Here is a 15,975-nt window from a genome sequence, read left to right on the forward strand (position 1 = left end):
AGAAAAGCTTAATAGAAAATGGTGAAAATAAAAAAATCTCACTTACAGAAGATCTAAGCAGCTTTCTCGTAGGCAGGAGATATTCAGTGGGGGGAAAAAAAAAAGGCGGGGGGGGGGGTGCTAATTTCTACAGAGAGCCAGAAGTAAAAGGTAAATTAACATTCAGTATTAGAGATTTATTGTAGATAATGAATGCTCTATTTAAAAAATGTCATCAGATATAAAGGTGATAAATATAATTTTTTTTTTCAAAACAGAAGAGAACAATCTGTTCTGGACTGATTAAATAAAAGAGTATTTAAAAAGAAAGCCAAATATGAAACCTTTCAGGCCAATGTTCATTGTGGCTTTCCTTCCATTAGAGTTTGCAATGCTATTCCACAGGAAAGGAAAAAAAATTTACTAAATGAGATAGTAAGTGTAAAGTGCTTGTAGCATGCAAAATGTAATAAGTTTGGAATAGATGGTAGATCTTATTATGAAAGTCTGTTCAGCAAGTATTCTGACAGCAGACTCCATAATTTTAAATTCTACAAAATTATGATATATGTTATTTATAATGTTTTATCAACTTTTTCCTTTCTACCATTTAATTAAATATCTGTTCTAAGGGGAAAGCAATGAATTATAGAAATCTTTGTTTCTTAATTAACTTTAAACAACTTCAGGGGCTTTTCCACCTTGAGAGAGTCCTATCCTCCATCTATCCATCCATCCATCTGTCCATTCATCCATCTATTCATCATCCACTCATCTGCCCATCTCTCTCTTCATCATCATCTATTCATCTATCCATCCTTCCATCAACAATTTAGTTTTATGTTTACCTCATACATTCCAAGTAAAAATATAATTGCTAATATGTAGGTAAGAGAGACACTCAGTCTTACCAAGTATCTTGGAGTCAATTTCCATATAATAATACTTGAATATCCATTGGAAGGACTGATGCTGAAGCTGAAGCTCCAATATTTTGGTCACCTGATGCAGAGAACTGACTCATTGGAAAAGACCCTGATGCTGGGAAAGATTGAAGACAGGAGGAGAAGGGGACAACAGAGGATGAGACGGTTGGATGGCATCACCGACTCAACGGACATGAGTTTGAGCAAGCTCTGGGAGTTGGTGATGGACAGGGAAGCCTGGTGTGCTGCAGTCCATGGGATCACAAAGACTCAGACATGACAGAGCAACTGAACTGAATACCTCCTTTCACAAACTGGTAAAAATAATTATGCTAGGAATGAATGTTTTCCCCTCATTAGTGATACAACTGGCAGGGGAGAATGTACTGTTTTTATAGGATGATGCAGCAGTATTTCTGATTTCTTTATTCTCCAGAAGGACAAGAAACAGAGAAGAGAAATCTTGACTGAGCTATTGTTAGATGAATTTCTGGAACCAGAGGAGACCATCACTGAGCAATTGAGCTATAAACCAAAAACAGAAATGGTGTTGAATGTCTCAGAAGCGCTGAGACACTGAATAACACTCAGTTACTAAAAAAATCTAAAACATATGTGTGTAGTAAGGGCTCACTCATTATTCATTACTGCCTATAGTCTTATGAATATATATTAAGCCAATCTTTTTTTTTATTAAAGCCAATCTTGAAGTGTTACATCAGTTACAAAATATTTTTCTTACTTTATGATTCATCTCAAATTTCTGAGGAGAGAAATGAAGCTAAATCATAGACTCTTTATTGCCAGTGGAGGTGAGGGTACACATTTGTTATTATCATTAAATCTCAGGGATTTCTGGACAGGGTTTAACAATGAAAAATTACTGGAAGTACCTCTAGGTAATGTTTAGAAGTATCACTATCATCTTGAAACTAAAGAAGGAGAACCAAGGCCATGAGTATACATCCATAGTGAAGCTACTGAAAAAAAGAGGGACTTAAATATAGCACTGTTAGTAGGATTATCTGTCCCTGTTCACATAAAGAGCTTCATCACTATATGGCCACACAGAGTAAAAGCACACACTTTCTCTCTCCTCACATATGCAAATGTGTTCAAAGTCACTATGTAGATCTTTTATCAGAAGCACTTATATTTCTTAAAAAAATTTTTTTTAATCAAAACTTGGTAAATGTGGAAAAGTATAATGTTTAAGCTCTACATTTTTAGTCCAGAAATTAACCTTTACATATCAAATCTGAATAGAATGTGGCCATCTAGCCAGTCCTATATTAAGTCCTTTGTTTTTATTTGCTGCACAAAGCCCAGATTCTAATAAACACAGAATGTTATATAAGCATGCTTCAAAGGCTCCTGTAAACTAAGCAACTCACAGCCACATCTCTGCCTTCAGTGATCACACTTCAGTGAATCATCCAAGTGACCTTATTTGCTCATAAGAAACTCTGTGTACAGGTTGCAAATGTCAGTGTCTGAATTTATATTTTAAAAAGTACATCTTGCAGCAGTTTAATGAAAATACTGCAAAGATCTTGAGTCACATCCAACTATTTACTCATCTGTTCCCTTAGTTTTAAATATTTTTGGCCTGGATTCACATAGTCTTCACAAGCCATACTTGATGATTACTCCTCTAAACATTGCAATATTCTAACAGTTTGAAAAGCCATTTGGAAAGGGGGCTGCTATTACACTATTATTCCCACACCCACCTCAACAGCATGCTGACAAAAGATTTGAAAACATTTGATACTGGTGTTGTTTATGCTCTTGGAGTGATAAGAATCTGTATATACCAAGACACACACTTTATAAATGATCTACGAGGGCTTAACACTTACGTGAATATTTCACAGTAAACTTAATTGACGTGATGCACCAGAAGAGTCCCACTTTAAACAAAGAATTATAGCATATTTATATTCTCTTCCATAATGAAGAGAAATCACAGTAATTGACCTGAGTCAATTATTTCATGTTTTATTCTTTAAAAATACTTTATTTTTTCTTTTGGATGATGATGATAGGGGTCATGGGGAAGAATTTGTAGAGGGTGATGGTGAGGTACTGAGGGAAGCTGACGAGAGAAAAGCTCATGCCATGAAATTGTGTATGATTCTCTCATGCTGCCTATTCTCCTAGAAATATAACAAAATCACTTTGAACATTACAGAAATAAATCAGCATTGCTCATGTCACTGTTACTGCCACCACTGGCCACATGTATGCACCCAAGAATGGACAGAAAGAGGAAGAACATGGGCTTTGTAACACCCTGCTCAACCTTCACCAGCTGTGTGCTGGAGGAAGTTAGATAGTTACATAAAGCCCTCATTTCCTGATTGGTCACATGAATCTAACACAACTTAACTTATAGGGCACCTAGAAATACTAAACTAGATTTTTTTTTTTAATGCTAGCAAACAGAAGGACCTCAAAAGAGATCCCCTATACCCACACTTCCCCCTACATCCCTCAAAATGAGGCATCATCATTTATGTTACTCAAAATGGATTAGAGAGAGCAGTCTGTCCTTCGGGGTTTAGCAGTCTTCCTTTTGATTCAACACTGATTTGATAATGGTCTAATTGAAGAAATGTGACCATAGAAATAAAATACTGATTCTGATATTATAAAGGGAATTATGTTTCTTTCTAGGTGGCTCAAACGGTAAAGCATCTGCCTACAGTGCGGGAGACCTGGGTTCAATCCCTGGGTCGGGAAGATCTCCTGGAGAAGGAAATGGCAACCCACTCCAGTATTCTTGCCTGGAGAATCCCATGGATGGAGGAGCCTGGTGGGCTACAGTGCATGGGGTTGCAAAGAGTCGGACACAAATGAGTGACTTCACTTTCACTTTCTACCCAGCTAAACAATGTAAAATCATAAACCAATATCCTATATCATATAGCATCTTGTCTTCCTGACCATCACTGTGAATGTACCTCCTTAGCCAGTACATTGGGTCTCAGTTCTGTTTTACTCACGTTACTATCCACTGAACGGAAGAACGCTGGTGACTATCACACTGAAGATTAGTGGATAGAAAGACAAATGGGAGACAGTGCACCGGCAAAGTGTTTTTACTGTTGTTATTTGTTGTTTGTTTTCTAGAATAATCCTGCATGTTCCTTTTGCAGAAACGACACTATGTCCTTTAGAAGTCACCATGAAGACTGGGTTCAAAACCTTAGTAATACAAAGCAGACACCCCTTCAACCTTCCAAATTTATCATCTTATTTTGAAGTGACAGCTGAAAGTACTCTTAAAGTGTTGCTTCTATTCTGCCTGGCATTGCCCCCAAAATAGCTCCCCTTACAACAGTTTCTTGGAAAGACAGTCAGCTCATATTCCACACAGATATGAGTGAAAGTTGATGTCTTGCTATTTGATATACAGGATACACTGGTTCAAAAAATGGAACTATTCAAGAATTCAGACATGCTACCTACTGCAGGTTTATATTTCATAGTGACAGAAGAAGTTCAAATGACTTCTTTAGAAACTTTAAATTCATTCTGGTACCAAATCCTGCTTTCCTGGGAATTAAAAATTGGATGAATTTCTTGACTTGATTAACACATCCAATCTTGCCTCTGTGGATCCTTCACAGAGGAAATCTGTATTCAATTCACACTGGCTGGGTAGTTGGAAATACCAATGGCATAGAATACTTTGGTAAAGTCAGAAACTGCAGCATAGAAATACCAATATTTTTGTACTTCCTATTCTAGAAATGATTCTATAATGCTGAACTACAATGGTGTTTAAAGGTATAAGGATAAAGTCAGAAAGATGAAAGACCAAAAAGAAATGAGACTTGTACAATGCTAAGGATAATAAAAAGGACTGTGTAAGCTAAGCAAGGAACAACAAGAAGCTGAAAGAAGAGATCTATCTACTGCTTAGGGAAGGCAGTACAATCCTATCACTAATATTCTAGTACTCTTTTATCTTGTCTAGTAACAAGTGAGAGGTAAAAATCATGCTCAATATTAAATTTGGGATTTTAATTAAATTAGCTGAATAAATAAAGAGTAAGGGACATATGTCATAATACAAGTACACAGAAAAGAAAACTAAAACTTTTTATATGAATGTGATGGTTGCCAGAAAAGCTGGTGTAACTTTAACTCCATTGACGAGAGAGAGCAGTCTCAAGACAAGAGGAGGTAATGGGGCACTCCATGCCATACTTGCCAGACCGTTATCTGGAATATTCTGCTGTTAGTTCCGGAAGCACAACGAAGAGGAAAGTGAACAATACTAGGTACATTTTGATAAGAGAGACATGATGCTAACAGGTCTGGAAAGCATCACAAGAATCTATTAAAGAAACCAGAGGTATTTTTGGTCTGGAAGAGGGAAGACCAGGGAGAGGTGGTATTGTGACGAACAACAAACAACTTTTTGATTTGAATAGCTGTCATGTAGAACAGGCATTGGCCCCAGAGTACAGATATAATACATTGACATGTAAGGCTACATTAAAAAAAAAACAACAACAACAACAAACCTTGAATTGTTTATCTTGTGAAAGAGTGAGAGTCATAGGACTGGAAAGTGTCCTAATGACAGCTATGATTTGCAGAGGAATATATAGATGGGATTTCTGCACTGAACTGGGTCATCAGAGTACAAACCATCACAAAATCCAGAAGATTTTATAATTTCAAGCTAAGATTTAAGGCTGACAGTATTAATATGTAGCGAATTAGAAAGTATGGTTTCAGGTATGTTGGAAATGCTCTCCTGCTCTCTTTCCCTCCCAAAAAAATACTCATTTTTAAAAAAATATTCTATTAGATATCTAGTTCATTAGGTCCAGCATACTGTTGAGTATTCAAGGAGACTGGTTATTAAAATGCAAATGTCCTCAGAGGAGGCAATAACATACGGGAATTAGTTACAGCTTGTTGACAGAAAGGGAGGAATGAGAAAGCCAGCCAGAGTAAAGAAGGCCCAAGTGGACACAGATCTGTAGGAGACAAAATCCTTGTAATAAAAGAAGCAACAATATTTTCAAGGTTCTCTTAGAGGTGCAACAGATGACTAAGGCTGCCACTGTGACTTCTATGAAGATATGGCCCAATTTTCCAAGATGTGTATATCACTACAACACATAATGTGTACATTTTCTGTGGTCACTAATATGAAGTGTTCAGTGTTTATTAAAATGGAAAACTTCTGTATAAAAGGTGTTTTAAGACATTTAAACAAATTGCTAAGTTTTGAAAGATTCAATTTGTGGCAAGGTGTACCAAAGCCAAACTAGACTTTCACATACAGTGTAACTTTGTATCACAAAATGAAATTAACTTTTGGGTGGGTTTTGTTTAATAAAATATACTATAATATTATATATATTTCATTTAATAATATTTGTTAAATCACACAGACTTCAGACAGGAGTTCAGTGTAGCTTAAGCCAAGTTTTTCTCCTAAACAACATCAGTGAAATTCCATTATTTCCATTTGTTAGTGATCCTAATGAAACTCCAAAAAAAAAAAAAAAACAAAAACCCTAAACTAGTTAAAAGGAATTAAAATCTTCTATTATGTGATCACAATCTATCTTTTCAGTTTAATCTCCAAGTACTTTTTGGGTCATCATTCTCCCAATTAATCTATTGTATTGTCCATTATCTAAGAATAGGCTATGATTTCGAACAGCAGGAATGGCCTTCCTCAATTTTTTTCTACCATTTTTATCCATTTCTCAAAGTCCAGGCTTTAAGGTCTTTTCTTAATCAATTAGTCTACAAATCATCTCTGTCTCCCTCTCTCTGTGATATAGGCTTAAAAATCTCATTAATCAATCAATTACTCAATCTCTGTTTCTCTTTCCACCCCCACCCTCACATTTATTTCTTTTTCTTTTACTTCCCCTCTGTTGTCCCATGGAACACTCCTGCCCCAGCCCCTGTACTGCATCATGCCTTACATCTTAGCTTGGGTTTACAAATCTCTTCTCTCCGACTTAGGGTCAAGGGCAGTGCTTAACTACCAAACATTGCAATAGATCCCAAGTGTTCTGTAAATGCATTTTGGTTTTATAATAATCAAAATTACAATTTGATTATATGCCATCATTAGACACAGCAGGATCTAGTCTAGGATTTAGTACTTGAGCCTTTTGTCACCGAGAAGGCTTATGTATGAGTTGCTACATGTCTAGCAGCTGTTTGTATTTCTTCAAGGAGATGGTAAGAACAGTTGCCTCCTGACCAGTACAGCTCTTCTTCAGGGCAGACAACCCCGTGACACTGATTTCCATGATCTGAGCAGTCTCTGTGTTAACTGGGGCAGCCTAATAGACTTCTCTCCTACATGCTCTGATGTCCTAGGGGATAGGGTGATTGCGGAGGGGTGGAGAGAAGACAGGGAACATCTTTCACCACCTGCAGCATCCCTGAGCAGCACCAGGTGGTGGCAGACGCCACAGGCTACTCACCGGACATCGTGGCCTTTTCCTCCTTACGGCCAGAGAAACATTCTATCTGGACGACCACTTCCCCAAGAAGGTTGCTTCCTGGAGACTCAGCGGGTAGTTCCTGATTAAGCTACTCATGAGGAAAGCATTCTCCTCCCTAGACACTTCTCTGTGGATAAGTGAGTGAATTCTGGTCAATGGAATACAAAGGAAATTTGCTAAAGTGACTTAGTTCCTGAAAACCATACAAATCGATTTGCCTTTTGTTGTGTCTGAAGGTGACATTTGGAACCAAGGCTGTTGTCTTGCAACTCTATCAGGTGACACCCTTTGGACGCTGCTGGCACCCTGAGAGTTGGAAGTGGGAAGGCCAGTAGACCAGGGAACCTGATGATACTGTCACAGTGCTGGGGTCACCTGACCTCAGGGCTTCCATTGTTCGGCAAAATGCACTTTTCCTTATTGCCTGAGCCAGTTGAATAGGGGGGTTTCTCTTACTGTAGGCTAGAGACACCCTGGCTCGTAAGAGATCATGCTGGCATCAGGCATCTTCCTCCAGTGGCAGACATTAATCACTATCAGGGCTTCCGGGGAAGAACACATTCTTTCTCCTGCTTGTTTAAAAATCTGCGCTGGGTTGTTATTACTATATCCTGAATCTGTTGCTTTTTTTCCCATGGATTGGGTAAGTCCTAAACTCTTTCAAACACATGCATGCTTCATTTCGTAACAGGGATCACACTTCAAATGATTAATATTTGTCTTCTTCACTAGTTTAAAAGCCCGATGAAGGCCGTGACTATATCTGCCAGGAAAATTCCTGTGTTTCCAGCATTTCACACAGGGCTGACATGCAGGTGTTCAATAAATAGGTGCTCATAAAACATCTGTGAAATGAATGAATGGATGAATAAATGAATGTAGATTCTCCCTGATATTTCCTTTGCTTACATCTCTCATGCACTGATTTCTTATCAATTCAGACCCCCCCAAAAAGTGAGCTATGTCTTGTATTTTAGAAGACAGGAAAAAGAAAAGAGAAGGAGGCCATCTTTACAACTACCATTTACTCATGCATTCCATGGAGAAGGGAAAGGAGATGACTCTCAGAGGCAACTTATAAAATATTTTTATAAAAAGAAACAACAATCACCTCCTATACTACACACTGAATTAAAATACTACTTAAGAGAATGTTCATAATCATACTTTTTAGAGCCAGAATGGAGTTCAGGATTACTTTAGTGTAACTGAACTGAGCAAAGATACATTAACTATTTCAAGTCCCTCAGTTTTCAGATGAAGAACCTGAGAGCTACTGTCACCAAGATCAGCATTAGTCTTTCTTACACTCTATGATGTAATAAAAATTGAATGACAGTCATGTTCACTGGCAATAAAAAGGATATTTTCCTGGCAATGTTGTTCCAACTCGGTAATCAGTATAGCTCTTGCTTGGATGAAAGTTGAAGATGAAAAGAAGACTAGCTCTCTCAAAAGCAATGATCTTATTGTCTTCATGCTTTTCACTCACATGGGCCTGCAAGAATTAACACATAGAATATATACAAATAATAGCCAGATGCTGCTATAAGTAAATTCTTTACAAAAAGTTGGTTTTTGTCTTTCTTAACAGCCTTGTTATTAAGCCAAAAATGAAAGTGCTAGCATGTTATACTTTTTGAACTTGTTGAAATTTTGCCATATCAAAATTTTGCCATATCAAGGCCAACAGCAGTTTCAAACATTGCTTAAAGAGTACACAAATCTCACCAACCAATTGCCAACCTCAAACAAAACACAGACAGAGGATTAGGTTTTAAGTAAAAACACAGTGCCTGTGCTATACAGAAAGCACTTGTGTGTGTCTGTGTGAGCAAGTACATTAGAACTACTTATAAGTGAATTTTCTTTAAGACTTTTGTTTTAGTCTCTAGACTCATAAGTGAAGGCATATCAAATTATTTTTCAAAATATACTGTAATACTGTTATTATATCCAGATTTCTGAAGTTGAATTTTTCTTAAAAACTTTATAGTATTGCATGGTTTTGTCAGATTCAAAAGCAACCAAAAGGCCTTGACAATCTACATTTTTTTTTTTTTTTGGTCTAATGAAAGAGAGTTTCAAAAGCAATTACAACATCTACAAGCTCTCTTATTTTCTACATCACATTTTACAGTAGGCAGTGAGAAGCTTTTGCTTTTTCAGCCCTACCCTCTTCCAGCCCCAGCTCTGAGAGGACTTATTTCCATGCGTGTCAGCAGCACTACTCTTGGTAATTTAGAAATGTGAGCTAAGGCTCTAGAGTAAACAGCATGCCTTTTGGTATTCAACATTGTTCCTATTGAAAAGGAGCATCATTTTGCTCTCTCTTCTGGAAACAGCACTACTAACAAATGCGATTAGGGCATTCGTGTCATGTAGCCAATCTTCCTGAATGTATAAGTACCTTTGTTCAACCATTAAAAAAAAATCAGAGACACCAAAGTAAAAACACATCAACAGTAATTTCAAACGGCACCAGTAAAAAGCAAATGGATTATAAGTAACACATACTATATGCTAATTTTTGCAAAGGGGGAAAAAAAAAAAGCCTGTATAAAATTTTCACCTGTTAATTACATTTTCTAAAACTTATTGAAAAACTGAGACTTTAATTCCAGAGGAGAGTCAGCCTCATGAAAAATACAAAACAGCATGCAGGTATAATGGCATCTATTGAAATGACAAGTTAGAGACCAGTAAAGGAAGGAAAAATAAGAATAAAGAAATCTCCATGTTGTCAAAGTAGTTTCATTATGACAGCATAATTATTTATATAAAGAAAAAACAGTCAAAACAATTAAGATGTTTCCACAGCAATTTCCAAAATGGATTCCATGTGGAGCTTTTGTCATTAGTTTTAACCAATTGAAATAAAAATTACCAAATTTAAACAACAACGACAAGCTAACCAGGAAAGTAAGCAGGGAATTATGCTGAAGATTTTCGTTATCTATTGGGGAGATTTTGGTGACGTGTTTTGACAACCTGAAGAATGTCACAGGGCACTGTGCGTGGAATAATAAAGTGCTCTTTAAGAGATCTGCATATAGATTTAGGTCAATTGCCATTCTAAGCATGTACAACACTGGTGACTAAAACATAACACTGAGAGCAAAGAGCTTACCTGTGGAGCTGAAAGCCAACCACATCTTTCTTCCAATTTATTCATATCCCTGTCAAAGTTATTTAGGAACTTATAGCGAAGAAGGTCATCATCAGTTAAATGAAACTGCCTTCGTGCATAATGGTAGCTCTCATTATTTCCTTTTCTTGGGAAGTCTAACCATTCAGGATGCCCAAATTCATTACCTGCATTTGAAAACAAACATCAACATCATCTGGTTAATATTAGCACTTCTTATTAAGATACCTCAATAATTAAATGTTTAAAAGTCCTTGAAATCAGTTTAGGTTAATTTACTACAGCTATGCCCTGTGAAATACGCACAACCCTAGTTTAGAAACAGCATAGTCAAGCACACAATACTGCCAGCATTTGGACTCAAAAGCCCAGGTCCGGTTTTAGCCTGGCCACACATTCCTTTTTCCACATCTCATTTTTTTTTTTCTCATGTGCAAACTGAAAACAGTATCTCTGTCATCCTTATTTCATCTCTGAAATAATCTCTGAAATCTCTGAATCATTTTCAAAATCTCTTCTATAATCTCTGAAATCTGGACCATGCTTTGCAATTTCCAAAGGTTGTATGTACATTATTTTTTGATCCTCCAAAGACTCCCTATTATATCCATTTCACAGATGAGAAATACAAAGCTCTTGACAGTTAAGGGATTTGCCCAACCTCACACAGATAGTAACCAGAAAAGCAACCATTAAAATCTAGTTCTTCTTATTAAAATCCAAAGTTCTTTCTACCTCATCCCATTAGGCAAGTATGTTTTATACTTCAGGTTTTATACTTGGGGTGCTACAGAAACCCAAGGCATTAATTTTATTATTCATTTTCCCATTTATTTCTCAGATCTATGTGCCACCATAGACTTATATTTTTAATTTAAATGTGGTATGTGTGTGGGTATGTGTGTGTGTGTGTGCATGTGTACACCTGGAACACCTTGTTGGGAACCCCTTTAATATTATTTCTCATTGTAATGATGAGAACCAGAGGCTCTAAAATTGAAATAAAACAATAACACATATACATTACACATTCTTCATTCTGAAAATCAAATTTAGATATTAGTAGCCTAATAGAGTGGCTCCTGCTGTTTTCCTCAAGTTAGAGTTTTATTTTATGGCTTCTTTTTTCCCCCTAAATATTAAACACTACTTTCCAAAAGTTGCTTATATTAGTTACTTTAATGCTGCAATTTTCTAAACCACAAATTTCTCCTCTGAGTTAGAAAGCACCATAGCTGACCCAAGTATGTCCTATTGTAATTGAAATAGTTGCTAAGTGAAATAAGTGACAGAATAAAGACAAATATCATAGGATCTAACTGAATTGTGGAGTCTAAAAAAGGTAACAACAACCAAGCAACTGGGAAAAACAAGGTCATGGATAAAAGGAACAAACCTGTAGTTGCCTGAGGGTAAGAGGTGGGCAAAATGGGTGGGGTGTCAAAGGATAGAAATTTCCAGTTATAAAATTAAAAAAAGAGAGATGTAATGCATAGAACAGTGACTATAGTTAATAATACTGCACTGCATATTTGAAAGCTAGGAGAGAGAATCTTCAGAGTTCTTATCAGAAGAAAAAAAGTTTTTGTAACTATGCATGGTGAAGGTGAAAGTGAAAGTCACTCAGTTGTGTCTGACTCTTTGTGACCCCACAGACTATACAGTTCATGGAATTCTCCAGGCCAGAATACTAGAGTAGGTAGCCGTTGATCTTCCTGACACAGGAATCAAACTGGGGTCACCTGCATTGCAGGAGGATTCTTTACCAGCTGAGCCACCAAGGGAAGCTATAGTGACGGACATTAACTGAACTTACTGTGATGATCATTTTACAATATATACAAATACTGAGTTGTGTTGTATATCTGAAACTAACATAATGTTATGTCAGTTATACTTCAATAAAAATAAAGGCAAAAATAAGCTAGTACATTAATATTCTAAAAAATAAAAACTAAAAAGTTATAATGTAATTCACTACGGCTTACTGTAGAGTTGCTTTAAATGGTGAACTCTGCTGAGAAACACTGCAGTTTACATTTAACTGTTCAGAACCATAGTCATCAAAATAAAAAAAATATACAAATATGTTTGTAGCAGCTTCATAAAAATTAAACTGTCTGCAAAAATCTTCCTTAATTCTAATTCAGTTCAGTTCAGTTCAGTTGCTCGGTTGTGTCTGACTCTTTGCAACCCATGGACTGCAGCACACCAGGCTTCCCTGTTCATCACCAATTCCGAGAGTTTACTAACTCTAATTTGTAAACTAATTAATTAGTAAACCAATTAATTCTAATAATTCAACCTAAATAGTATGTTTTATGATGCTGCCTGTGTGACAGAGGAAGGAATCATATTTCTAAATCTGCAGGCTTTATTTACTTTGGTTTAGTTGCTAAATCATGTCTGATGTTTGTGACCCCATGGACTGCAGACCGCCAGGCCCCTCTCTCAATGGGATCTTCCAGGCAAGAATACTGGAGTGGGTTGACATTTTCTTCTCCTGGGGATCTTCCTGACCTTGGGATCGAACCCTAGTCTCCTGCATTGCAGGCGGATTCTTTTCCAACTGAGCTACCAAGGTAGCCCTATTATTTACTTTATGGTGTCTTAAAATAGTAAAAGAACTTCCCTCTGCTGCACTTAGGAGTCCTGCCTGGATTTGGAGCCTGATTCACATCAGCCCATGCTGCACTCATGTCATAGCTGGTTCCATCATCCATTCAACCAGCAAAATGAGGCGCGTCCAGAACTGTGGTTGAAAGTGAAAGAACATGAAGTCACTCAGTCCTGTTGGACTCTTTGCGACCTCCTGGAGTGTAGTGTACCACGCTCCTCCATCCATGGGATTTTCCAGACAAGAGGACTGGAGTGTGTTGCCATTTCCTTCTCCAGAGGATCTTCCCAACCCAGGGGTCGAACCCAGGTCTCCCACATTGTAGGTAGACACTTTACTGTCTGAGCCACCAGGGAAGTAACCTGGTTAGGTACATTCACTTCTGATAATGAAGGTACTGCCAGTCTGGGGAAAATGATATGTCCCAAGTACTAGTGAGATTTCAACTAGTGAGGAATTTGGGAGAGACTAGAAATGCCATAGGATAGCTTGGATATAATAGCCTACAAACTGTATTGAGGCTCTCTATAGGCAAAATACTTTTACTTTGGTATGACCATGACTTTCTAAGTTGACTCTAATATTAATAAACAATTCCTTTAGCTTTCCTGGGGGGAGATAGTTATATCACTGCCACCAAGAAGCAACAACAAATGCTTAATGCTGGCTTATTAGGTTCCAGGCACTATTCTAAACATTACACATTCTTTCTATTTTCAACAACCCTGAAGTAGGTACTATTATGGTCTCAATTTTATAGGTAACTGAGGCACAGAGAGTTATTAAGTAGTGGGGCCCATGAGTTCAGAATGTCTGATTTTAGCACACTGACTCTTGGTTACCACTCTACCATATTGCTCAGAAGTGGATACCATGGGAAAACAATGCAAAAATTGACCAAACTCTCATACGTGGACAGAAATTCCAAGAAAATGGAATGATGTGCACATAGTTGAAGTGAGAAGGTGAGATGTAGACAGGACTTTGGTTTAGCCATAAAATAGGCCTTGTAGTGAGAAGAGGTGAGACAGGAGGGATGAAGTTTAGATTAGGAGAAGTCTCATAATCTCCAGACCTTAAGCTACTTTTGAGTAAGGGGATGCAAAGCTCAGATGTGGTCTTTTATAAAATATCTCTGGTACCATGTGGAAAAGACAATGGATATTGTAAATAGTTGAACGGTACGAAAGCTAGCATGGAATTCAAAGAATAAGATAAGAGATGACCAGATACACTGGGAGTGGAAAAAGAATGGCATGTCTCAGGTGGAAAAAATAGGATTTTATGAGATTCTATTGCATGGGTTTTAATTCCAATAAGAATATTTATGATAAATATGAATTTACGCAGTTGAATCTCTCCAGTACTCAGTTTCCTCATCTGTAAAATAGCATAATAAGTTTCATACAAACTTTTTTAAGATTCAAATGAGGTAAGTAAGGCAGTTGGTACAAGGTCTGGCAGCTGAAGCTTTCAGTATTTGGCAGTTTTTATGTTACACACCCATTACCAATGCTGCTCAGGAAAGAATGACATAAAGAGCAATATGTGAGAGTTACTATAAACCTAAAATTTCTGGTTCCCCTCCTTCTGAGGAGGAAACTGACCAGCCCAACTCTTCAGTAGATATACAAGTAACCAGGATGAATTCAAGGCAGCTACTTGGCTATTCTTCACAAAGTTTCTTGGTACAATATTATCCTTTCCTTTAAAGTGTGGAAATTCAATGTTGATGCATTTATTCATATATGTAATAAAACAAACACGTTTCCCTAAGCCAAGTATCAACATTCTTTGAATTACCTATTTCAGATCTTAAAAAGCAGAATTGAATGTGAAAGTGGTTTTGCTACAAGACACTCAGATTGACGGGGCAAATCTAGTTGATAAGTCAAGAATCTCCTCTCTGCTCTCTTCCTTTATTATTCCTACTACATGTTCATCCTGAAACTGCTAACAAGCTCTCAGGTGTTATTTACAATTATAAAGACACACACATGCTATATAATATATACATATATATGCAATACACTATGCATATACTATGCTATATAGTATATATTTTATAGTATATGATGGAATTACAGTTGAGCTATTTCAAATCCTAAAAGCTGATGCTGTGAAAATGCTGCTCTCCATATGTCAGCAAATTTGGAAAACTCAGCAGTGGCCACAGGACTGGAAAAGGTCAGTTTTCATCCCAATCCCAAAGAAAAGCAATGCCAAAGAATGCTCAAACTACCGCACAATTGCACTCATCTCACAGGCTAGTAAAGTAATGCTCAAAATTCTCCAAGCCAGGCTTCAGCAATACCTGAACCATGAACTTCCAGATGTTCAAGCTGGTTTTAGAAAAGGCAGAGGAACCAGAGATCAAATTGTCAACATCAGCTGGATCATCGAAAAAACAAGATAGTTCCAGAAAAACATCTATTTCTGCTTTATTGACTGCCAAAGCCTTTGACTGTGTGGATCACAATAAACTGTAGAAAATTCTGAAAGAGATGGGAATACCAGACCATCTGACCTGCCTGTTGAGAAACTTGCATGCAAGTCAGGGAGTAACAGTTAGAACTGGGCATGGAACAACAGACTGGTTCCAAATAGGAAAAGGAGTACATCAAGGCTGTATATTGTCACCCTGCTTATTTAACTTCTATGCAGAGTACATCATGAGAAACACTGGGCTGGATGAAGCACAAGCTGGAATCAAGATTTCCAGGAGAAATATCAATAACCTCAGATATGCAGATGACACCACCCTTATGGCAAAAAATGAGGAAGAACTAAAGAGCATCTTGATGAAAG

At 37.2% G+C, this 15,975-nt stretch overlaps 1 protein-coding gene across 1 annotated transcript in view; it reads right to left on the minus strand.

The window, feature by feature from the left end:
• GBE1 (1,4-alpha-glucan branching enzyme 1) overlaps positions 1-15,975 on the minus strand; it is a 312,452-nt gene that overhangs the window by 22,090 nt on the left and 274,387 nt on the right. Inside the window, exons 13-14 of the mRNA XM_070786524.1 lie at positions 10,533-10,717; positions 8,770-8,900 (exon numbers count right to left, since the gene is read on the minus strand). Of these exons, the coding sequence (XP_070642625.1) occupies positions 8,770-8,900; positions 10,533-10,717 (316 nt within the window). The remainder of the gene's footprint in view (positions 1-8,769; positions 8,901-10,532; positions 10,718-15,975) is intronic.

This window comes from Bos indicus, chromosome 1 (assembly GCF_029378745.1).
Source record: "Bos indicus isolate NIAB-ARS_2022 breed Sahiwal x Tharparkar chromosome 1, NIAB-ARS_B.indTharparkar_mat_pri_1.0, whole genome shotgun sequence".
In the NCBI taxonomy this organism is placed as follows: Eukaryota; Metazoa; Chordata; class Mammalia; order Artiodactyla; family Bovidae; genus Bos; species Bos indicus.